This window comes from Tenebrio molitor, chromosome 4 (genome assembly GCF_963966145.1).
Source record: "Tenebrio molitor chromosome 4, icTenMoli1.1, whole genome shotgun sequence".
NCBI classification, from domain to species: Eukaryota; Metazoa; Arthropoda; class Insecta; order Coleoptera; family Tenebrionidae; genus Tenebrio; species Tenebrio molitor.
Genome location: NC_091049.1, coordinates 5,419,408 through 5,443,255, shown reverse-complemented (window position 1 = coordinate 5,443,255; position 23,848 = coordinate 5,419,408). Strand labels below are relative to the sequence as shown.

At 40.2% G+C, this 23,848-nt stretch overlaps 1 protein-coding gene and 1 long non-coding RNA gene across 4 annotated transcripts in view; one reads left to right on the top strand and one right to left on the bottom strand.

Annotated features, from left to right (window-relative positions):
• LOC138130017 (uncharacterized) overlaps positions 1-4,066 on the top strand; it is a 38,660-nt gene extending 34,594 nt beyond the window's left edge. The window contains exon 4 of the long non-coding RNA XR_011159458.1: positions 2,012-4,066. This is a non-coding gene — a long non-coding RNA (uncharacterized lncRNA). The remainder of the gene's footprint in view (positions 1-2,011) is intronic.
• A 10,136-nt stretch (positions 4,067-14,202) lies between these two features.
• stj (straightjacket) lies at positions 14,203-22,090 on the bottom strand. Of its 3 annotated transcripts, XM_069044622.1 has the most exons (23): positions 21,172-22,090; positions 21,043-21,124; positions 20,883-20,990; positions 20,702-20,833; positions 20,484-20,648; positions 20,283-20,436; positions 20,102-20,233; positions 19,652-20,047; positions 19,139-19,602; positions 18,997-19,080; positions 18,040-18,120; positions 17,915-17,989; positions 17,688-17,864; positions 17,409-17,626; positions 17,252-17,358; positions 17,100-17,199; positions 16,982-17,014; positions 16,704-16,817; positions 16,401-16,662; positions 16,103-16,351; positions 15,852-16,048; positions 15,597-15,795; positions 15,028-15,154 (listed from the first exon to the last, which is right to left on the bottom strand). In XM_069044622.1, exons 1-23 carry the CDS (start codon positions 21,261-21,263, stop codon positions 15,071-15,073), a joined length of 3,705 nt encoding a protein of 1,234 aa, XP_068900723.1. In that variant the 5' UTR covers positions 21,264-22,090; the 3' UTR covers positions 15,028-15,070. The 3 variants fall into 3 exon arrangements, with proteins under 3 accessions (XP_068900721.1, XP_068900722.1, XP_068900723.1); XM_069044620.1 differs by lacking the exons at positions 15,597-15,795; positions 15,852-16,048 and adding an exon at positions 14,203-14,438 and having other exon boundaries at positions 14,487-15,029; positions 21,172-22,082; XM_069044621.1 differs by lacking the exons at positions 15,597-15,795; positions 15,852-16,048; positions 16,982-17,014 and adding an exon at positions 14,203-14,438 and having other exon boundaries at positions 14,487-15,029; positions 21,172-22,081.
• Between the last annotated feature and the right edge of the window lie 1,758 nt (positions 22,091-23,848).

Here is a 23,848-nt window from a genome sequence, read left to right as displayed (position 1 = left end):
GAGAAGATCGCATTTTAGTTGCAGAAGAAGAAATTCTTCACGAAACTGAAAACCAACCAAGAAAAAGTACTCGGGGTTTTGCAAATAACCTGGGAGTTTCTCAATTTGTAGTTTGGCTGCGAGCTCAAAACGCCTCTCAGGAAATCTGTCAAAATAGAGGCTTTCTGAATCGAGTTCGATTTGCGATCTTATTCTCTTTTCCACTCTTTCATGCAATTTTTTTATCGTTTCATATTTCGTTCTTTTCGTCTTCCCACATTTTTTTAAATTTCCTTTCTTGCACTTCATTAATTATTTAAAAAATGACATTTGGTAATTTGAAGTGTATCCGTATTTGTTATTTTTGTATAAAATCAGGATTTTGTTTTCTTGATTACAAAAGTTGGCTATGGTAATGGCTGTTTACCATTAATAATTGTTTTAATAATCACAAAAATATTTTTGAATTGTCCAAAAAGCTCCCAAGTAAATTTCATAATTCTCCAAATTTCATCTAATTTATCTTTATCCTGTTTCATGTCAATCGTCTGGTCCAACCCGGAACCGACATTTTATTTAGGTACACTACTCAAAGTTCGCTTTTATTTCCAAATTTCTTCCTCTCTAAAAATTTCATGTCCATCTTCCCAACTCATCTAGTAAATAATAAAAGTCACCGCTACAACTTTTATGCTTATCGAATCTAGATTTTATGTCATTCAGGGAAAGTTGTTTGTTTAATTACCGTGTTTGTTAAATAAACAATTAGATACTAGTCGATGACTGGAGACTGTTTATAGCGAAGATAGGAAGTAGTAATGTACAGGAATACGCTAAAACAAATAATCCGACGAGCATCAATAGGCAAATACCGTTCGCATTTTATAAATGATAAACAACGTCAAAGAACGGGGTCGCGTAACCATTTTGATTAGCAGAATCTTTTAAAAAAATACATCCGCAGAGTTGGCGCCGACTGACATCTTTCTCGACAAAACATTAACTGTCAGTATCTTGGTATCACAAGTGGGACTTGATAATTGTAGACCTAACCTCACTTCGACGGTAGAAATGCGAGCGGTTCCTAGATGCACCACCAAGACAATAATAGACCTTCAGTTTAGGTTTTGATCGAACGCTGTGATGAAAAATTGCAGCAGGAAGATGAAACCGTTGTTTTACAACAAAAACAAAATTTGTAAGGACGCTGTCGCAATAAACGCTAAAAACCTTTAGTTTTAATTTCGCTTCTGCGACCAAAATTAGCTGAAAATTTGGCCGCGACTTTGGAAGTGTTGTGAAACTGAAGGTTAAGCAAATTTCGACAAGGTGAGGCGCAAAACACCGTTCCTGCGAGTCGATAAAACCGACCGTCCCTTTTGACAATTTTTGGGGATTTTTGGCAGCGGATCGCGTCCTCCGCCACTGCGATTCCGCATGACCCCGATCCGCAACTCTGAATAATGTATTACGCGCTCGCTTACATAAGAAAATGTTACGGTGGTGCTAGTAATTCCCCCATTGTTGTTTTTTTGGGTGAGCACGTGATTTCACTTTTAACTATTTCCTAGAAAGGACGCCATTTTCTCGTCGGAAAAACAAGTCCGATGACCCGGTGGCGATGATGGTGTTTTGTTTACGCGGAGAGGATGCGAGGCAAGGACCTATGACGTCACCGGCTAAAAATCAAATCGCCCAGCATCTGTCAAGTTGGGTTCGCGGAGCTGTCGGTGGTTCTTCACTTCGGTGGAGGATGGAGCGATCGCGACTTATGCACCCACGCCGTTTTGTGTGTCATAGCCGGAGCCTGCTCTGTGAGTAGGTGGATCTAGGTTTAACGGCTCTAGCTCCGGTAATTACCAATTAGCGAAGTCATTTGTATCGACTAATTCGGAAAGAATGCGACTTCGAGTAGGTCGCGGCTCTGTGTGTTAGTTTTTCATTTCTAATTTTACCGGAGAATTCTAAGTTGCCGGGTTGGAAATAGAGATGTTCGTATTTTTAAATCTCAACGTTTATTTTTTCGTTCAAGGTCACCGGCACAAAGCGTGGCTGTCAAGTTGACACGTGACAGTTCGAAACGTCGTGTCATTTGACAAGTGACAGTGAGGAACGTCTCGTCATTGTCAATGCCAGCCGATGAAAACAAACACTTGGAGTTTACACACCCGAGATATTAATTTTTGTTTTTTAATTTACACACAAACAGTAGTCTAGACGTTATAAATGGAGGCACCTCTCGATGTTTTCAAAAAGATGTTCCAGTGCAACAACGTAAACCTAGTTTTTGTCGTTGGTAAAATTGGAGCAAAACAAATATGTCACTTTTGAGTTTTGACTTTGTTTATTTTGTTTTGTTCGTTGTAATTTAACATTAACCTGTAGTTTCGATTTGATTGACAATACATATCAGGTATTTTTTTAAATTTCACCTCGTAGTAGGCGTTGAAGAGTCGATTGTGAACGTACTATACGGGTTGCGGATCACCCATCAGCTGTTTAAATCTAATACTACGAGTTAAAAAACACCCGATACTTTAGTTAATAAACATGGCGGGTAAATGAAGTTATCATTGTATCGGGTGTTTTTTTAAATTTCACCTCGTAGTAGGCGTTGAAAAGTGGATTGTGAACGCACCACTTGTGTCAAATGTAAGATTTAAACAGCTGATCCGTGATTCGTAACGTGTATAGTGCATTCACAATCGACTCTTCAACGCCTACTATGAGGTGAAATTTAAAAAAACACCCGATATAAATATTATGCGAAATTTCTTCTTTACATTAATTTGTAAACACATTGATGTAGGCCATTGCTACATGTTTCGAAACAATAGCAAAAATCGTCAATAATTGTTTTATATTATAACGGTGATTCAAATTATGTGCCTGGGATTTGTAACAGATGACCTTGAATAATTTTGACTTTTATTGTATTTTATTTTTATTTACATTTATTTAGTTCGTTTTTTGGTAATTCTAATTATTATTCCCATATTTCTTTTTTCTCTTTTCTCTTCCTCCTTTCTCGACATTTTTTCTATTTAAGGATTTGTAGATGAAGCTTTTGTCAACGTTGGATTTATCTCCAGCAACTTACGTTCTTAAATGATACATAATGATTTTACTTTGTGGTTTTTTGATCTTAACTTAATTTGCTCTAGTGTTAGATTTATAATTTTTGACACAAATGACCTTGAACATTTTTGATAGTGTTGATTTTATTTTGTTTGTTTTTAAATTCACATTAAACAGATATGGACTTGGTAATTTTCGTTACATCACGTTGGACACGTTAGTTACATTCTGTTGAGTGCCTTTCTTACTGTTTAAAATGTCAACACAAGACTTTTGTTGGGAGCAGAAAGTACAAAAAGCAAATGAGAATGAATCAGTTACCGAATAAATGTTATGAAAGTTATCCAAACACTTTTGGAACTTGTTTTGTGTGGGAGTAAGTCTGGGGTTTTGTTTTTTAAACAGTGAATGAGAAAGTGCCATCTTCCATTGTCCAAGTGTAGATAATGAAGATTGATATTAATATGTAAATTAATTGGTCACAATCGAAAATGACGAAGAGGAAATGGTTTATGTTTACAAACAAATCGGTCTTTCATGTATGATGCGTTCAAATGAAAATCTGGGCTGAGTTGAAAAAGTCTACCATTTGGAACAGTATAAAGTTTGAATTTCCCGCCGTTTGACACGAATGACGTTTGTTTATGTTTAATCGGCATATAATAGAACATGTTTGTTTTTTAGCAAAGGTGCCCTTAAATATTTGCTTCGAGATAGGAGTCGTTAGTTATTCTATTTTTAATGTAAAATATTGCGAAGAATGAAAAAACAAAGATTTTTTGTTTATACTCGTAAATTATAGATTAGCTGTCGGCATGCTCTAATTACAACTGTCACTACAACTGTCAGTGTATACTTTAAACAAGCAAAACAATTGACGGTTTCCAACGCCTTCCCAGCCCGGGATTTCATTTGAACGCCCCATATTTTAAATACGACATTAAAAATTGTTGTCACTGGATTTATTTTTGTTTTAAAATTTATATTAATTTAAATTTGTTTTTCTGCAGTTGCTCTCATCTTTTTCCTCCGTTTACTTCCTCCTGTAGGACGGCGCAATATGTGACCGTGATTTTTCCGTTTTTGCTTTCTTTTTCTTTAATAGTTTTTAAGACGCTATACGTTACGTGAGTCATATTTATTAGAGCTCTTTGTTAGGAAAGCGTTCGTGAGTTTGAAATAAATAGTTCTGCTTAAACAAAACTGGATCGCTGTTTATATTCTCAACCCATTTTTGTGCAAAAGTTGGTTGTTGTGGAAAAGTGTATTCAATAACGTGAGTGTATCACTGAGTGACCTGTTTCTGTTGGTGTTGTGGTGAGTTTACCAATTTTAATAATTGATTTTGATAACGATCATGGCTATAATTAAATACATTTAGTATTGTGAGTCTTTAAATATTTTATAATTAATTGGGGGTCGCTGACTGAGATCAGGACTGCCCGTGATTTATAAGTAATTGGGGGTCGCTGACTGAGAGCAGGACCGCTCGTGAGTTATAATTAATTGAGAGTCGCTGACTGAGATCAGGACTGCTCGTGAGTTAGACTATCCACCCTTCCTTTGTTTCCGGTAACTGTACGCTAGCAGAGACCGTAGAGCTGCCAGTAGAATGTGACAGATCGAGTGAGTCGCTGACGGGGATCAGGGCTGCTCATTTGTTTATCGGGCGGGGCGAGTGCTCGTACTCATTGCACAACTCCGTGGTTACTCACCACCCCATTTTATTATTTTACGGGAGGTAAGCCTGTGATAGATGTGCAGACCACGATCACCTCGATCCACGACACAAGCCGCCATGACACCATTGTTAACGTAATGTGCATCCAATTATTTTATTTATTGACAATTACCAAATTGCGACGTCCTGACACTGCATCAAGTCTGATGTGTTATATTGATTGATAATTGCTGTCTCTCTCAGCGACAGTTATCTCTCTCGCACTCGCATCATAGTCTCTACACTCCTTTACTCATGTTTTTTTTCGTTGATGCATGTTTGACTACCTGACGACACCTGTCATTTTTTTTTATTTAACAATTTGCAGATATATCCGGTGAAGCTGTTATCAAACAAGGATTTAACCCAATCTCCAGCAAATTATTCAATTTGAATTCAATTTTATTTTGTTGTTTTGTTTTTGATTACATAATTTGCTCTAGTGTTAAATTTGTAATTTTTAAAAACAGATACTGACTTAGTGATTTTCGTTACGTCACGTTTGACACGTTGATTATGATTACATTTGGTTGGTATCTCTTTTTCATTTTGCTTGTTTGAAATGTCAACAACAGGCTTTTATTTGGAGGAAAAAACTACCAAAAGTACATGAAAATGAATCAGTTATCGAGTAAATGTTATGAAAGTGAATCGAGACAGTTCTGGAACTTGTTTGGTGCCGCGGTAAGTCTGGAGTTGTGTTTTTTAAACAATGAGCGAGAAAGTTTATATCATCTTCGATTGTACAATATAAATTAATTGATCCTGAGTAGAGATTACGGAGGAAGGAGTTTATGATAATAAACAAATTGGTTTTTATTTGTTTTTTATCTGTTTTAAAATATACATCGATTTAAATTTGTTTTCCGTAATTGCTCCCATTGGCTTTCGTTTTCTCTTTTCTTTTCCCCCTCTCTTAATGTTTTGTCTCACATTTTTCACTACCTATTTCTTAGTAGATCAGTAGGCTACCAATGTTTGAATAGCTGTCATCTGTCAATTCTTTTTTCTATTTATCAATTTGTAGATAGCGCCGCATCCGGTGAAGGCCAAACACACTGTACATAAATGAGTTCTGAGTATTAACAGTGTTTATGTTAAATAATGTTATTTTTTGGGACGGAAATCGTAAAATAGGTCACATTAGTCTAATTGTATTTAAGATTTTTCTGTTTCCACAAATATTTAAATTTCATTTGAAATTTTCGTTGACGCATTTCCTGCCGTCAGGTGTTGCCGCCGCCGACAAGTTTTTGCATTTTCAAATTTTTCCACGCTATTGTTTATATTTTTTTTTGTTTATTTCCACAAATCGCACCTTGTTCTGACACTAGAATATTTCTAATGAGTAATGACAAACAATTATTATTCAAATTTGTTCGCGCTCATAAATATTCACGACCAGAAAAATTTTCCATTCGAAGTTATTTTTATTTGTCCCTTTCACGATTCAAAAGCCGCGTAATGGTGAACGTGAAGATTTAAAAACAGAGAAAAAAACATCCGATAGATTTTAATGATCTAAATTTTTTTTTGTACCATTTCCTTGAACGCCATAATCGTACTTGCCTCTTTATCGATAAACAAATCACAATCGTGTAATACCCAGTCCAAAGTAAGGTACTCGATAATAAATAAGGTAACGACAACGGTTGCGACGAATATTTCCATTTCACTTAATTTGGTGTAATGTTAAGTTAATCTGTTTGACACGTAAAATTTCAAGTCACAAAAATCCCTAAAAATTGTCTACTTCTGTCGTTGTCACACTCACGGCATTTATCGATAATGTCCTTCTCTTTTAATTTGGAATCTCAAAAATGAACAATGAGTTGTCGTTACCTTGTTTATCATCGAGAACCTTAGCCCAAACTCCCGATCTGAACCCACTTGAAAAGTCGTGGGACGCAGTAAATGACCGAATTAGCCAGTTGCGGCTGGCAAATTAAATCAATCAAGGTTTTTGTAGATACTTATCAGGCATTTTGTGTTATGTTATTTTCTTTAGATCATCAATAATCCAATCAATTCGTTTCTGCAGCTCTACTCGGTACTGACATGACACAATTCAAGGAAACCCGAGCCAGTTCCGACGTAATTATTTTCGCTTTTAACGCAGAACTAATTTAAATATAATAATTTCAAACCAGTCGTAAATTGGTTGTACTCGTTCGAAATAGTTAAATAGCGCACTTTTTCTTCACCGATTTACGCAAAAACTTCCTTATTAATTCCATAGACGGCGTGGAATTATCCAGGCGACAAATTGCCAAGCTGCGACCAACGATGTTACGTCCGTAACTGTGCGGCTCGTTGAATTTCTTTTCCCATTGTGCGAATTACCGCAGACCTGCTTAAGAAAGTTTTCTGAATGTGCGTGACTGACATTTTTCCGCTTCCTTTTTTTCGGGGTGACCTTGCCCACGTTTAAAATGCGGTTGGCGAGTGCGACTAATGTCGAGACATTAACACCATCGCGCTCTGTCATTTGGGTGTAATTGCAAAATTGATCGGTCTAGACCTGGATCGATTCAAAATTGAATGGAATTGTGTGACTGGGAATTCAATCAAATGGAATCAATGGTGATGATAATTTCGGAGATATCTGTGACCTTTCGACAGAGCTGTTGCCTTGAGGATGCGCTGATGCAATGGTTTAGGAATATGTGGATGGGTCCGTTGTTCTTTTGGAACAATGGAAAATGTTGCGTTATTTTAGTTCTTTTTCCGACTTCTTCTCTATCCCTCCTTCTGCCTGTTTCTTCGGTTTTTCCATCTACCTTTTCTCTCTCTTATACAGGTGTCCCAAAATTGGCGTACAAACTACTTAGGTACTACCTTATCGAGGATGCTTAAATGTACATGAAAAAAATATGGAAAAAATGTTTCCGACAAAAAAATCAATTATTTTTATTATTATTATTAACGGTAATACAATGTAAACAAAGATATATCCGTACATTATTACCTTGCAATGTTATCGTAAACACCTTATATCTTTTGAACGCTCATTGAAAGAGCTATCCAACGGTATATCGAAATACAGGCTGTTCCATTTAAAAAATTGACTAAATAAAGAGTTTGCGTTTGAAGCGCCCTCTACGTAATTAAGTAAAAATCATAATGTTTTTCAACAAGGCAATAAAATTGACGATATTTACAATGTTCTAAAAAAACCTAATCTAAATAATTATCATCTGTTATATTTTTTACAAATTTTCAAAGTTTGGTTTGTCCGGACACAAAAGAGCGAATAGTTTACTAACAGTAGAAGTTAGGCCCATCAAATGTGGTATCTTCCTCTTTGTATTGACGAGAGCTTTCCAAAAACGCAAAAAAATACTGGGTGTTCCATTTAAAAAAATATAAATTTTTGTTGCCACCGATACACCAAACACCCTGTATAATCTAAAATATTTTTAAACCGTGCTCATAATTTGTATGTATAACATGAAATAATAACATTTTTCAAAGAACTTGTATTATGTAACTTGGTAAATCTACTTTGCCAAACCGTTGGGACACGCGGTATATTTCAAAATAATTGACGTGTTCAGTGCCACTTTCAAAGACCGTCAAATCAGCAAATAAGTCCAATAGAATTTTTTTAACATTTTTCTGACGTTTACGGTAATCTCTTCTACACCGTAGTGCACCGTTAGTACGCCATTTTTGGGACACCTGTATGTATTTAAAATTTTCTCTTACTTCTTCTTCGAAATTTTGTCTTTGCTACTATTTTTGCAATACGTCCTGAATTAGTATGAATTTAAATTTGAATTGTGTTTAGCATAATCTCTTATTATTCCATCGTTATTTACATTTTCCACTTTTTTATTCGATTCCCATTATAATCCATTTCCATTGTTTTGTATTATTTTTCATAGATTAATAAGTTGGACAATAAGGTCTTTTATTATTATAAAGATATGTATTTATCATTCCGGATATTTCTATCAAGTAACTCCTTTGAAAGCACATTTTGTTAGATAGTCATTTATTTCGCTGTACACGCACTTTTTGCACGACACATTCAGATCGGCGTTTGTTCATTTCAATATGACATTACGGACTACGAACAAAACGCAATTTTCCCCGCGACCACCCATCCAAACATTGACCCGTTCGGCATTGCTTAACTTCACTAATCAAATGATGATAGTGCTTTCCTAGTGGTTAGACCGTCCTATTATTATCATTATTAATACAGGGTCTTTATAAATTATTGTTCCATCGCAGTAGGCGTTGGTGACGTAGTTGAATGTGCCGTAAGCCTCATAACATGAGTGAGACTAGTATCGCCGATAGGTGGCGCTACCGGCGGTAGTAGAAATCTGTCTACTAGTTTGTCTAACGTTGCGAGGCTGGCGGCACATCCAAAATTTGTGTGAGTTTTCAACGTCAATTGCGATGGGACAGTCATTTATAATGACCCTGTATTATTAAGTAAGTCTCTAGATCATTTTGTAATGGTTTCTTCCATAATTTCTACTCTTCTGTCATCCTCCTTCCTTGTCGTTCTTTTTCGGTTTTGCCTGCGTTCTTCTTTCTCTTCTGTGTCAGTTTTTTGCCACTTAACATTTCCATTTTCATTTTTTCTTTTATTTTCAATTCTTCACTACTCCCATCAAGTTCCTAATTAAGATCTAGTCTTTCTTCTCTCCTGTAGATTCTTCTGTTTTTTTTTCTTGTCTACGTTTTGATGGACATTTCTGTTATTAACTTTCATAACTCTTAAACCTTCGTCTTTTAATATTTTTCTCTTCACATTTTTTCTTTTATCTACTGTAATTGCTGTATTTCTCTCTGTTTAACCTTCGTTGTTTTTTTGATTCCTGTATGCATTGTAATATGCTTCACTAATGTTTTTATCTTTACTACTTTTGATCATTTTGAGATTCTTTTCTTCCTCTGATTTTTTTTCACTCACTGCTCGCCTCATCCCCATACAAATGCTTTCTTTTACAACCTCTTTTCTCTCGTAATTTTATATTTGAATATTTTTCTAATAGTACGAGATCCCACTGCATGATTTCTACGTTCATCTGTTTTTTAATCAAAATACAATTTTTATAGATAATTATGAGTAGAGAAATACGTTTCTGTCGGGTTGCCTATCAAAATATGGTCGCAAGTATTTTTTAATTAAAATTAAATTAATTATTTTTTTCCAAACAGTTTCGTTCACTTGTTTTTAAGATAAATTATAATTCATTTCAAAGAGAGATGTGTAAAGAACTTGAAAAATTTTGGTTGCCATTTCTCAGTTGCCAACTTCACGTCATTTTTGCTCAATTAGATAGCGTCATTTTTATTTTAACCACGTACAATGCATCCTTATCTGATGCACGGTGTGGTGCGCTAACTCTCTTTCGCTCTTATCTATCTTTAACAGTTACCCCTATTTGCGGCCACTTTTCCATAAGCAACCGTATTCCATCGTGTAAAGAAAAAAATTAGCTTTAATTTGATATATAATTTATGAGGATACGTTATGAAGTTATAAATTAAACAGAGAGGTGCATGTTTACACCCGGTTGCCAAGGGGTTGCGGCCAACTGAGAAATGGCAACCCAAACTTTTCAAGTTCTTTATACATCTCTCTTTGAAATGAATTATAATTTATATAAAAAACAAGTGAACGAAACTGTTTGGAAAAAATTAATTAATTTAATTGTAATTAAAAAATACTTGCGGCCATATTTTGATAGGCAACCCTGCAGAAACATATTTCTCTATTCATAATTATCTATAATAATGGTATTTTGATTAAAAAAACAGATGAACGTAGAAATCATGCAGTGGGATCTTAGACTATAATGTTTTCTTATTTTTCGAGGTTATTCTTATCTTTTTTCTCATTTTGAAAATTATTTTTTATTACTCCATTTCTTTCATTCTCTTCTCGTTCCACGCGTTATTCCAACATTATGTCTTTCACAGGTGCCTTTTTTTCATGTTTTGTCTTGTTTCATTTTTTCTTCATTATTTTATCAGATAATCATTTCTTTTTTCCTTCGTTATGCTTTGCTTCTTATTCTTGATTGGTTTTCTTTTCCTACTTTACTTTCCTCCATGATTTGTAAGAATCTACCATTTCTTCTTTGTCTTTCTATTCTTCGATAGGTTTCTTTTCTCTTTCTGCTCACTGTATTTATCTAATATAAGTTAGTATTCTAGTCCTTTTGTCTATGTTCTATTTTCTTCTATCTTCCTTTTTCACTTTTGGTTATCAATATTCTTTTACTTTCTTTCGTTCACTTTTCTACTAGCATTATTTTTTTCACTTTTATTGTTCTTCCGTTTTTGTCTTTTTGATTTCCCATCTGCCTTCTATTTCATTGTTCTGTACGATTATTATAACAATATAACATTTTATTACCGTTTTCATGTCTTTGTCTACTGATGTTTATTTTTTTATTCTACTTTGAATCTTGGCTGATTTTCCCTTTTGATATATTTTTTTCAATTTATTATCGTTTGTTTATTTTAAACTTTATTTTCGACTACATATTTTCTTTCATTTATAGTTCCTTTTTTTAAATTTTTGTTTTTTTTACTCTCTTTGTCCCACTTATTTATTTTTTCGTCTTCCACACTTTTTTCTTCGAATTTTCGTCTTGTTGGTCCGTATTTTAACGTGCTGCTTGAGTTTCAATCAAAACTGTGTTTTTTTTTCAATTTTTCTTCAACCTCCACGACATAAATCCATCCCTTTTTTATACCCTCCTTTTTGTTTTTGTTTTTACTCTCTGCTCTAGCTTTTCCAAAGCGTCGTCCTTCGTTCTTAATCATGTTCTCGATATGTTATTCTTTCCCTGCTGATTCTTGTCCCATTTCTCTCTTTCTATTTACGATTCACAATTTCTTCTACTTTGGAAGTTTTTAATTGTCTAAATGGGCACTACTAAGGTTCTCCACTAGTTTTTTCAATACGGCGTTGCCAACCTGAAAATGCAGCAGCCAGTGCTACCAATACCGAGACACCAACAACCCCAGACTCCATCATTTATGCATAAATGCCATAAATATCATAAATGTAAAATCACCTAGTCTAGAGCTAGACCGATTGATTCCAGCGGTCCGAGAATAGGTTCTAATTATGAGGCAGCGAACGTCTGTGATAATTCCTGCGCTATCTTGCGACCTTTTGACGGAGGCATCGACTCGAGGCCTCGCAACACTAGGTGCGTTTATTTTCGGTTCGTTGTTCGAACCCAAACAATGGAAAATATCAAAGTTTCCACCTTCCCAACTGAAGAGAAACGGTTCCGAGCCCTCGACAAAGACCGTGACATAATAGTCCCTATCTCTAGTTGTCTAGTTGTGGCACAGTAAGATTGACACGTGAATAGACGGAATCGTTGGCGACCGAGTCTCGTGGAAATTCACTGGTTTTATCTAACGTCACCTTCTGAAACGTGACACTAATAAATAACAACAAGAATCGGAGCCGACCTATAAATAGTCCGGTTTATCCGAGGAGTTCGATACGGCGACTCGCGACCTCTGACACCGTCCAGCTCCTGGACGCGGTCCAGGTCTAGAAACGCTTCCGGAAGAGGCTTCATTGTGTGCTTGCCACCTGCCACCTACCCGCAGCACTCTTCATCCCTGAACCCGACCAGGAAGTGAGTTCGCCCACCGGAGGTCGGCGTCGAGGAAAAAGTGGCGCGTTCATGCAGAAATCGATAGGAATAGCCAAATAACGCTGGTAATTAGCCTAAAACGAACGATATTGGACAGTACAATCGAATTTCTTCGAAATTTTGGGGCGCATATTCGATTTTGTATTTCACTTGAAAAATAAATTTAGGTCGCAGGTGTCAGTAATAAAATTCACGCTGTTGGATTGACTACGAGAAATAATACAATAATTTTATCGTTTTTTTCCATTTTTTTCACAAGTTTGGAGGTTATGTTGCGCAATTTTGTAATCAGTGGGGTTCACACCAGGTGGTGTCAATGTCGTTTTATCAAGGTCGCATTTAACCTACTCGCCTGTAGATTATTATATTCTTGTATTATATTTAATTTTGTTGTCTTGTTTTTGATTTTAATTTAATTAGCTCTATAATTGATTTCATATAAATGTGCATCAAGTGAGCTGTGCATTTGTAAAAGCACCTTTAATTTAGTTACATTACAAAAGTCACATTTATGAAGGTCATGTCCAATAAATCTTTACTTGGTAAAAATACAAAGACAAAAACAAATAAGAATTACTTTAATTTAATCAGTAAAAAGACGTAACATTGCTTTTAAAATCAGCAATGTTAAAATGGACAAAAACTGAAAAATTAGTCAAATCGGGTTCGCGCAGAGCAAGCAACTTTGAAAGTCAAAGTCACTAGCTTTAACTTTACTACCAACAGAAAATCAGATTTTCATGGCTTGCTTAGATGCACATTTATATGAAATTGAGTATAGTGTTAAATTTTTATTTTTTAAAAACAATTATCGACCTAGTAATTTTTATTTCGTCACGTTCGATACGTTAATTCGTTAATTACATTTGGTCATTTGGTTGGTATCTCAGTTTCGTTTCGTTGTTTAAAATGTCGACTTTTGTTTGGAAACGGAAACTACAAAAGCAACGAGATAATAAATCAGTTGTGAAATAAATGTTATGAAAGTGATTAATTACAAACACATCTGAAGCTTGCTTGTTTTGTGTGGCGGTAAGTTTGCAGTTGTTATTTAAGTAGTGAGTGAGAAAGTTTCTCATCTTCGATTGTCCGAGTGTAAATAATAAAAATTGGTATTATCTTATGAAATATCGGTCATAACTGGAGATTACGTAGAGAAAGGATTTATGTTTCTAAACAAATCCGTTTTTCAGGTATTCTAACATTCGTAAATTCTGAGTCCATTTGAATAATTTGATTGGGAGTTACGCGGTGTGGTAATAGATGTCGCTCGGAAATCTTAAAAAAAGAACCTTATTAAAAAACGATTTAGAATTAGAAGACAAAAACAGATTACTCTTACTTGCTTGTAAAACTGAAAAGATAAAATGGAAATTGCATAAATAATCTCAGTAGTAAAAATAATACATAATCATAATTTCTACTAATTGACTTGCTTGAATAAAAATTTTAATTCCAGAGTTATGCAACCAACTTTACGTCCATAGTGCAAATATTCCTAGAACATGTTTCCTCTATGATGACCTTGGCGGCTTTATAGGATATTTTTATTACATTTTTGTTTTACTCATATCTAATAACACTTTAGAAAATTAATCATTAAAGTCAAGAATGTTTAGACATTAGTGTTAAACACTTCTTTTTTTCCTGGGACAACAGTTGGTTAGCGTGAATAAACTAAATGTTTTTAGGAGCAGTGTCCCAGAATGCCACCTGCAAGAAAATAATTGATTGCTTCATATTTTCAAATTATCAGGGCAATACAAAACCAACATCGTTTTATTAAAAGTATTTATTGAGCATTACATAGAATATATAATGACATAAAGAACAAACAGAATGTCGAAACCCGATATGGCTGGGAACAATCAAAGTGTATCACAGACATCGTGAACTTGGACGCCACGCAACTAAACGAAACCCACTCGGAGGATGACGCAGAGCAACCCTACCAAGACGACGATCGAGGGAGACTTCCGGGAAGCGTCGCCGCACAGCTTGATCTCGCTTTCCTGCAACAAAACCGTCGACATTTGCGACGACACAGCTCGCGGACTCACATTGACGTTCCGATTGATGCAAGTCATGTAGTGCCTCCTCGTGAAGTTATTATGCTTCACCATGTAACACGCCAACGTCATGTTGTAGTAGTCGTCGATCTGCACCGGATCCGGCATCTTCGTCACGGCGTTCTCCTTCTCCCAGCAGACGCTGTTCACCACCAACAGGATCATGTTGCTGCTGAACACCTTCTGCACAATGAACGGCCTGGTGCAGTCGTCCGTCATGATCCTATTGTAGCCGCTGTTCGAGATGTTCCTCTCGGTGTAGTGCACCAAGTTGTAGAACCACAGCAGGTAGTCGCACGGCTCCGGCTTCGTCTTCTTGATCAACACCCTCTGGTCGAACTCTTTCTCGCTGAACCTCGACGGCTGCTCCGTCGTCTCCGTTTCGAAGTCGTGCTCCGAGTCGAAACTGTGCATCTCGTGGTCGTCTTGTTCGGGGTAAGTCATGGTCTCCAGGTCGGAGGACGTCACGCTCTGGAGGAGGTAGAGGAGAGTGCCGCTCGCCCATCGCACGAGGTTCGACAAGTGTTTGAGGGGCTAAACAAAAACAATTTTCTTTCGTTGAAGCGCTGGCGTGCTCAGATGTACCGCAGCAGAAGTGCTAACATGGGAAAGGGGGGGAATGTCAAGGTGTTGCCCCCGCAGGCTTGTATTTCCGTCTCCTGGAAACACCGCGATTCAGAAGGGATCCCCAGGGGGGCTGAGGGTGTCAGAGTTCCAGGTCGAAACTTGGATAAATTATTAACTGTCAAGACTAACGCAGCGCCGACGATCAAACCACGAACTAGTATTTAAACCTTGTCAACATCGATCAGTTGCTGTTGGTAAAGTTTCCAAAATTCGACTTTCAAGCAGTGCTGCCAATCTACCTGTCTGTCACAATGAACAGAAAATGTAGGTAAGTTGTGTCAGTTAGATTTGACACTAGAGTGACATCTGTCATGCCCAATTTGTTTTAAAAATCAAAAGATATATTTTTGGTTAGAAATAACTGTGTAAAGCTTAAAAGGGGTCTTGATATTCTTGTCACCGATAAGGATGGCAACCCTGTCGTTACATTTTACTCGTGAAACCCCCAGCCCTTCTACACCGTTGAATTTTTACGTTAATCGTGACTTCGTTGTAGCAGGCTTGGTACATTCTCCTCCAGTGGGGCTCCTTTTCGACTTTGCACTCCCATCTGGTGTCGTAACTGATCTCGACGAGCTCCGTCGATACCGCAGTGACATTTTCGGGAACCAGGGAACCGTCATACGCTAACAAAATGATATTGGTGCCTTCTACTGGCGCCACTGAAATCTCCCTAAACGAGAAATTCCCCAAAAATCAAAAATCCCTAGATCCCGAGCGTCCATTTACCAGTTGGCGAGATCGCACGACCTATTCAACACATACACGTGGAACTCCTTGTCGCAAGGGGCGTATTTCAGTTGTTCCTCGATAGATTTGTGGTACAAAGTGTAAACGTCTTCAGTGGCGAGTGTCAGTGTTCGTGTGAATTGTGTGAGTGTCAGGAGGAGGTCGAGTATCCAGCGGAAGACGAGCGTCACCGGGGGCTGGTCAGAAGGCGGGGGTGAGCGTGTCGGTGTGGCAACTGAGGGACTACTCACCGTGAAGATGGAAGACGCCGGGTTGTTCATCTCGTGTACTTCGGGACATAAGCCCTGGTAGTCGTACATCCTCGTCACCCTGTAGATGCCCTCGTCCTCGAGGAACTTCATGATATCGGGTCGGAACTTGCCGAAGAAGTGACCGGTCTGGCTGGGGTCGTCGCTCACTATGACGTAGCCGTTGTCGTCGAGGAGATAACAATCGAGCTCGTCGGTGTCGCAGGTCCTGGTGCAGGGAATGTCGCCGCACTAGAAGGAACACGATCAGTCGGTGAGGAACCGAGTCGACGCCGCTCACGTTTGTGGTTATGTTCCGGAAGAGGGCGTACAGCGCCGAGTGGTACGACTGGTATCCGATGACCGCCGCCGGCGCCTTCTTCCCGCCGTCCTCCCTGAAGATGGCGTGGCTCACGGTCAGAAACGTGGTGTTGTCGTTGCCGGCGTCGAACGGCACCGAATAGACGTAAGCGGTGGGGTCGACGTAGTGGTAGTCTACGGCCCTCCTGTACCACACCTCGTCGATCGCCTTGTTGTGGAGCATGTGGAAGTGTCTAAAAGAACTACTTTGGGCGTGAGTTTGGCTCGAGAGAGTCCCACTTACGGTTCGTCCTTCAACGTGGCGTCGACGTTCTGGGGGAAGTCCTGCCACCTGGTCAGACCGCTGTGGGTCGCCAAAAACGCGACAGTTATCCCGAACCGCCGGATGAACTTGTCCCTGCGCACAAAAGAAACAATTGAAACAGTGCAACGACTAGATTGTCAATTTTTTAGATATTGTCCTGCCGCACCTGGCAAAAAACAATAACATTTGAACAATGCATTCCCGGCAGCAACACCTGCAACCTAAGCTTAGTATGATTTCTCCGAATTGTACCGTACCTTGGTATCAAAGCCATCAACATAGCTATGGGTCTTTTACAAGAAAAAAAACAAAGGAAATTAGAGTTTAGTGTTTAATTTTCGGAATGTTGCGAATATGTATCGGAGGTGAACTCACCCGTTCTCCTCTTTGGTGTTGTTGGAGGTGGTGATGTTCTCGCTGAACCAAGAAGTGATCTTGGCGTCGGCCACCACTTTGCAGATGAGGCGGCGATCGCCTGAAAATGTCCACATTTTAGGAGAAACGTCGACAAGGTTTTACAATCGTACATTCCACCCATTTCCACTTGGTCCCCTCGATTTTCTTCAAGAAGTGCAAGAGTTCTTCTTCCGGATTCTCGAAGTAGTGTCGGTTGTCCAAGTAGCGACAGTAGTGCCTGATCGACAACACATACAGTCCTAAATGTTTCCAATTTACGCGACCTACCAGTCCGGATGCAGCGTCCAGTTCCCGGTGAAGAACTGCGTGAGCCACCCTTCGCTCTTGTCTATCTTATCGTTGGACCTCATCCGGTGTATGTCCGTTTCGATCGGATGCTCCACTTTATTGAAGCCGTACTTGTCAGGCAGCGCTATTACCAGAGTGAAGGGGGTGTTGTTCACCCCCATGAAGTAATAGTGTCGCGTGCCGGTGACCAGACGCTTCTAGACCACAAGAGAAAACGTGACATCGAAACAGGTCTCAGACTGTATCCTTGCGACTCACCATCTCGTCCATGTGGCTCTTGACGGACAGCTTGATTTCTCCGCTCTCCTGCATGACGACTCTGCGTCTGAACTCGAGGACGTCCTCGCTGAAGCGTCTCGGTTCGGCGTCGTCGTCCAAGATCTCGACTTCTATCATGTCGACGCGGTTGTAAGCGGGCTTGAGGATGCCTTGATGCTACAATTGAGGGATTCAAGGGTGAAACAAATGGTGCGGGGTCGGCTTACCACCGGGCGGAGGTCAGGGTGGATCAGGATGTAGCCGTTGTTGGTGACTATGAAGGCGTAAGCGTTGACTCCGAGCTGCAAAAGGGGTGGAATCAGTGTGTTCAAGTAACGAGGGTGGGACTCACTCGGTAGGGCAGCATGAGCGACTCGATGTACTCGATGGGTATGTCCGTACCGGCGACTCCCAGCAAGTTGGCGACTCGCTCCTGGAAATCGGGATCGTTTAAATATGACGTCGGGGTGGACGGAAATCTAACTCTACGCTGTAGCACCTCTAAATCTAACGCTAGTCTAGGCTACGTCATTTTGTTACATAGTCTGGGGCTAATTCTACCTAAAAAAGGCGCTGCCACCTAAGAGAACCCTCTAAGTCCTGCCACAATCGAGTCTAAACAGTCAAGTGTACAAGAAAAACCTCATTGGTTACCTCGCGTGTAATACTTATCCAAATGGCTTCGTTGATTTGAATTTTTTCGGTGATATTCTGCAGACATTACAATATTCACACACGATTCGAACAAATGGGGCGGCCGTACCGCCGCCATCATCAAAATTTGGGAGTCCGGTCGGTTGCGAAAAACAAACAAAATAAATGACAGAGCTGTCAAAATGTTGCCGTGTCCGTGCGACGTTATCGATTGTGTTTAGAGAAAAGTGTTTATTTGTTTAATTAATTAATTCAGGTGACATTTTCAAATATCAGATTTGTTGCCACCCTAATGTACATGTCAATTCGGTAATGAGTACCAACCTGAAGATATTTGACAGGTTGTGAGTTTGCAAAGAAGTTAAACTTCCTTGTGAATTTGTTATGGTTTAGTGTCTTGAATATGCGGCGTGTAACGAAACCAAGGTCAGTATGAGTTATTATTTGTTAATTGATAATACGGAAACCGAAATAATTTATGTGAAAGACATTTTCGGCAACGCGATGTCGAACGTCACAATGTTTGACATTTGACAGCCACTCGACGATCAATTTTTGAAATTAAAAAAATCAGTCTACGGCTTCGGTTCTCACCACCTCCCGGCTTCCCAAATCGTGTTTTCAACAAATTGTCAAGAAAAATGTCGACACTCACCGCCCTCGGCTTCTTGTCGTAGACCGGCAGCGACACCGACGTCATCAGCCGATAGGTCTGGAGCTCGCCGAAGTTGTCTTGTTTCTGCAACGAGCCATCGATGTACGGAACCCGAATCGAATCGAACCGACGAAGCACTCACGTGTTTCTGCTGGTGGACGAACTTCTTGTCCTGCTCGTCGCTCGGCAGCAGCGTTTTCTTCCTCCCGAAGTACGCCAACAGCTGTTCCTTCTGTCTGTTCCTCTCCCTGTTCACCCACAACCAGTTGGTCAGCTTGGGGTCGGTCACGTCCGCGTAGACCGGACTCCACGTGGGGTTGGGTTTTTGTGTCGCGTTCAGCACCATCGGACGCGCCATCACCGGAATGTACTGGAGCACCTCTTCGCGGACCTCCGCGTACGTGCTCAAGTGGACGTAGTAGCCTCTGTTGGCGCAAGCCATCCACTTCACCTCCCTCACGTCGGAGACTTCGCGGCCAATCAAGTAGGTGAAGACGCGGACGTTGACGAAGGGGAGGTCGTCCCAGTTGTAGTCCTTGAAGATCTGCATGTAGTTGTCTTGGACGCCGTCCGTCACCAACATGATCGCTTGGTTGCAGTTGGCGCCTGCGTCAGAGATTAGTAGTGCTGGTGCCGTTCGCGTCCTGGGTCTCACCTCTGTCTTCGTCGAGTCGGTACGACTCCAGGAGCTTGAAGGCGCTGACCAGCGCCAGCGACAGGTTGGCTATCTGCTCCGTCTTGAAGTCGCTCATCGCTTCTTTGAGGAGGCGCACGTTGGCGAGGTTCGCTTGGACTAGCATCATCTTGTCGAAGCACTCGACCAGAGGGTCGGTGGTGTTGCTGAAGGTGAAGATATTGACGTAGTCGTTGTTGCCGAGAGTGTCGAGGATGTTGTGGACGACGTGACGCGCGATCTCGCGCCGCATTCCCGTCATCGAGCCGGACCTGTCCACTAGGATGACCACGTCTTTGGGGGAAGAGGCGGCTTCGATGTACCAGGAGCGGGTGCGGCAGTCGAACAAGTCGACGGGGTCCTGGGACCAGATCATGGCTGCAAAGACGATTTCAAAATCTAGGACCTATACGAAGTAGGACCTGTTCTCACCTGGGAACTGTCGCATGAAACCAGTCGAGCTGCCGAAGTACTGCCACGACAGAGTCGGATCTTGCTTGTAGTTGTCTTTGAAGGTCTTGTCCAACTCCTCCGACCAGATGATGCCGGAGATCACGGCTGCAGCTGGAGACAAAGACACACTTCTGGACACTCTACCGCTCGCCTTACTTACACCTCTCGTAGACGTTACTGGGGACGTGGACGGCGCTGAAGTTCGTGTTGACGGGGATGTGGTAGAAGTGGGGGTTGCTGTAGAGGGGCAGCTTGGTCTTGTCGGTTTGGGGCACTTGACTGGCCAGGGGATCCTTCTCGCTCCCGTCCGTCACCTGTCAAATCCCGCTCACGAATCCTCGCCTCAACGCGCCCAACTCACCTCGATTTCGCCGTCCGACTCGTCGAAGCTCTTCTCCTCCTCCTGCTGGTCCTGGTCCTGCTGGTACCCCTCCATCTCGTCCTGCTGCACCATGGCCTGGTACCGCTCGTCGTATCGGTTGTCCGTCGAGATGAAGGAGTCGTCGCGCAGCTCCTGCGGCTTCACCTGCACCAAACACCATCTCAACTTGGACACACTCAAACCGCCGTGGCGCTCACCTCTTGGACGTCCGGATCGGTGTAGTTGGGGGCGGAGTTGGTCAAGTTCTTGGCGCTGACGAATTGGTAGTTCAGGTCTATGTCGTCCTCTTTCTGTGCCATCGCCGCTTGCTCGGCTATGTCCATGATCCTCTGCAAGAAAAAGTGACAGTCGCGGAGGGACTCACGCCGGGACACTCACGTTCACCGCCTCCACTTTCTCTTTGGTCATGTTGTAGATTTTTTCGTGGATCGCCTTCAAGATGGTCTCGCCGCTCTCCTCTTTGACGACGGTGTGTCTCTTGAAGCTCTGCAACACCGATACGCTTTACACATTTTTTTGTTGTTGTGCGAAAGACTACCTCGTTGACTCTCGTCCTCCGCGTCACCAACTCCCCGACGTGCCACAGTTCGCCTCCTAGTTTCTGCGCCCAGCTACGCACTCTGCAAGCGAAAAATTCGTTTCGGTTCTCGATGCGTGCGATACTTACAGGTTCGGCAATTCGGGGTGTTGTTTGGTGTTTTTCTCCTGAGCCAGACTTAAGCTAAGTAGAAGAAGGGCGACCAGTACGAGTTTGTACATTTTTCCGCATCAGTCGCGCCCTTAACGCATCGCATCTGTTTGTGGTAATTTGTTGTTGTTCAATCAATAAAATGGGGGGCGCATGAGCCGTGACCGGCACAGCGCCATCTCTAGCGGCTCGGTCGAAGAAATTTTGCACTATCAGGACTTGGTCAAGTGGATAATGTACACCAATTCCACCAATTAGATTTTAATGAAATTTTTTATTTGTTGATAAGACGTCTACGCGCTGGAGTGGATTTTTTATTGGATTTCTTTTTCGCCGTCTCTCGGTTTCGTTATTAAAATATTCATTGAGATATTTTCGTGCTGACACGGGTAATATAAGGATCACATAATGGAAAACGTAGCTGTTTTGGTCGAGGAAGGGTCAGCTTCAGTCAAAACCTTCACCATAAGTTTTAATCGTGCTTTGACGTTGAACCAGAGGATCATAACAACGACAACAACTGTGCGGATACGAAGACGTAAGTGCCGGAAGATTCTCGTTGATCTTGATGACGACAGAAAGGGAAGAGTGGCGAGAGTAGTGAGTTACACTAGTTACACCACTGTAGTTACACCAGAAAATCAGCGCCATCTGTTTTCTCGCAGTGAAATAGATTTCTCCAGGACGAATGAATGTTGGATATTCAATGAAAGAACGATATCAATTCCACACCCCGTGATAGAATATACTCGTATGTACTGAAATCCACGGCTGTCGGCCAATCACATCCCTCGTATTTTCATTCTATCACGGTCAGATCGTCAATCAGATGCGTTTGTAAACAATAAGTCGCGCATCGCGTAGGAACCGCTCAACAAGGCACAATTTTAATTGTCAAATATTAAAAATCAAATTAAATTCAATTTTCGATTGATTGTTTTTTCTTAGTATAGTCGTGGAGAAAGTATAGTCTTCAACTCGCGTATAATGGCTATTATTCATTCGGCCGATTCCACCACTCGCCTACGGCTTGTGTTGGAATTTTCATCCTCTTGAATGACAGCCATCAGCTCATTGAAGAATGTACAGTCGCGGAATCAAAATTTCGGGCAGCATTTTTCTGTCATTTAAAAAAAAATTTCTGTAAACCACTCTTTACTGTCATCATGACTGACATTCAAAAATTAAACTTTTCTGTGTCGGTCACGCAGAGTAAGTTCTTGAATTTTGGGTCTTGAGTTAATAGCAATGGGTGCAATGAAATCATCGCTTTCACCTGCTGCCTACCGGTTATTATGCCACAAATCACTATTTTTTAATGTAAATAAATCAAAATGACAAAAACATGACAAGAGTAAAAAATGAGGTTATATTAACGTAAAGGTGGTTGCCGCTCGCCCCGCCATACTGGAGAATAGGGGTGGAAAATCACATTTTTGTAATTATTTCATTATCCGTGCGAGATATGTCTATCTAAGTTATTATAGAAAATGTAGAGCGTACAATTCTCTACATTTTTTGTTCTTTATGTTTTTTTGTCAGATCAATAGTTTCGTAGTTACAGCGTGTAGAAATCGAGAATTTCTTTTATTTTTGTACTTTTTATTCTTTTCCACACCACCACAGAGGTAGAGCAATAGGGTGTGTTTTTTTTTTACGTAGTGTCCCCGGTGGGCATAGTCCACGACGCAGTAGAAGTTTACTGTTTTACTCTTTTTGATCTCTTTGTAACGTAGACGGATCCAAATGATCTGGATCGATCGGCATAAATGAGCTGAATTCATCAGAGTTTATGAATTCGGGAATTCCTCTTGAGAATTTTCTTCTTGTTCCTCGGGTTCCTTGGATTCTCTAGTCGAGGCGCAGCCGAGACTTAAAAACTGCGAGGACAAAAGGCACTTTTTGGCCGAGGTGCACATTAAATTTTTTAGCCGACCGCACGAACTATAAGACATTGGAAAAATTTCAAATTTACTTTGTATCTACTTTTTTTCAAATAGATACATTTATTAATACATATTAACAATTTTGTATAGTATTTTTATCAGCTTACCAACAAAACGAGAAATTTACTACATATTTGCAATACAATTGCTTATTTACATAATTTATGGTGACAGGACCATTATCGCGATTATCATCTGCGATGTCCGGCGGCGTATTAGACATTAGACATCAACATCACTGGCTGTTGCATTAAACATTTCTTCATCACGCTGTTGCTATCGATTATATGAACGTTCATTTTCTTATTATGCACCAAATAAGCACCAGCAATAAACGATACAACATTTTTTCGAGCAAATAAAATACTTTGGTTAAATTTAACTGTCAAATAAATATTCATTTGTTTTCAGTCGGTTTACTTGGTTTTGACGGTTTCGTTGTTAACTTACTAAACAGACCAACAGATGGCGCCACGGTCCATGGTCAGGGGTCAGGTCAGGTCAGGTCTTGGTATATTCTTTGATGGTTAGAAAAGTGCGTCTGAAAAAGTGCGTCCAAAACAAAGTTACTTCTCGTCCCCATGGGAGTACGTAAAATTACCTTTTTCATTAAGGGTGCCTAAAAATGTATTGTTCAAGAGGGTGGAAGAGTTGTAATAATCTAGGTGTGATACTGGTTGCGAGTGATATTCATTAATGTCCATATTATG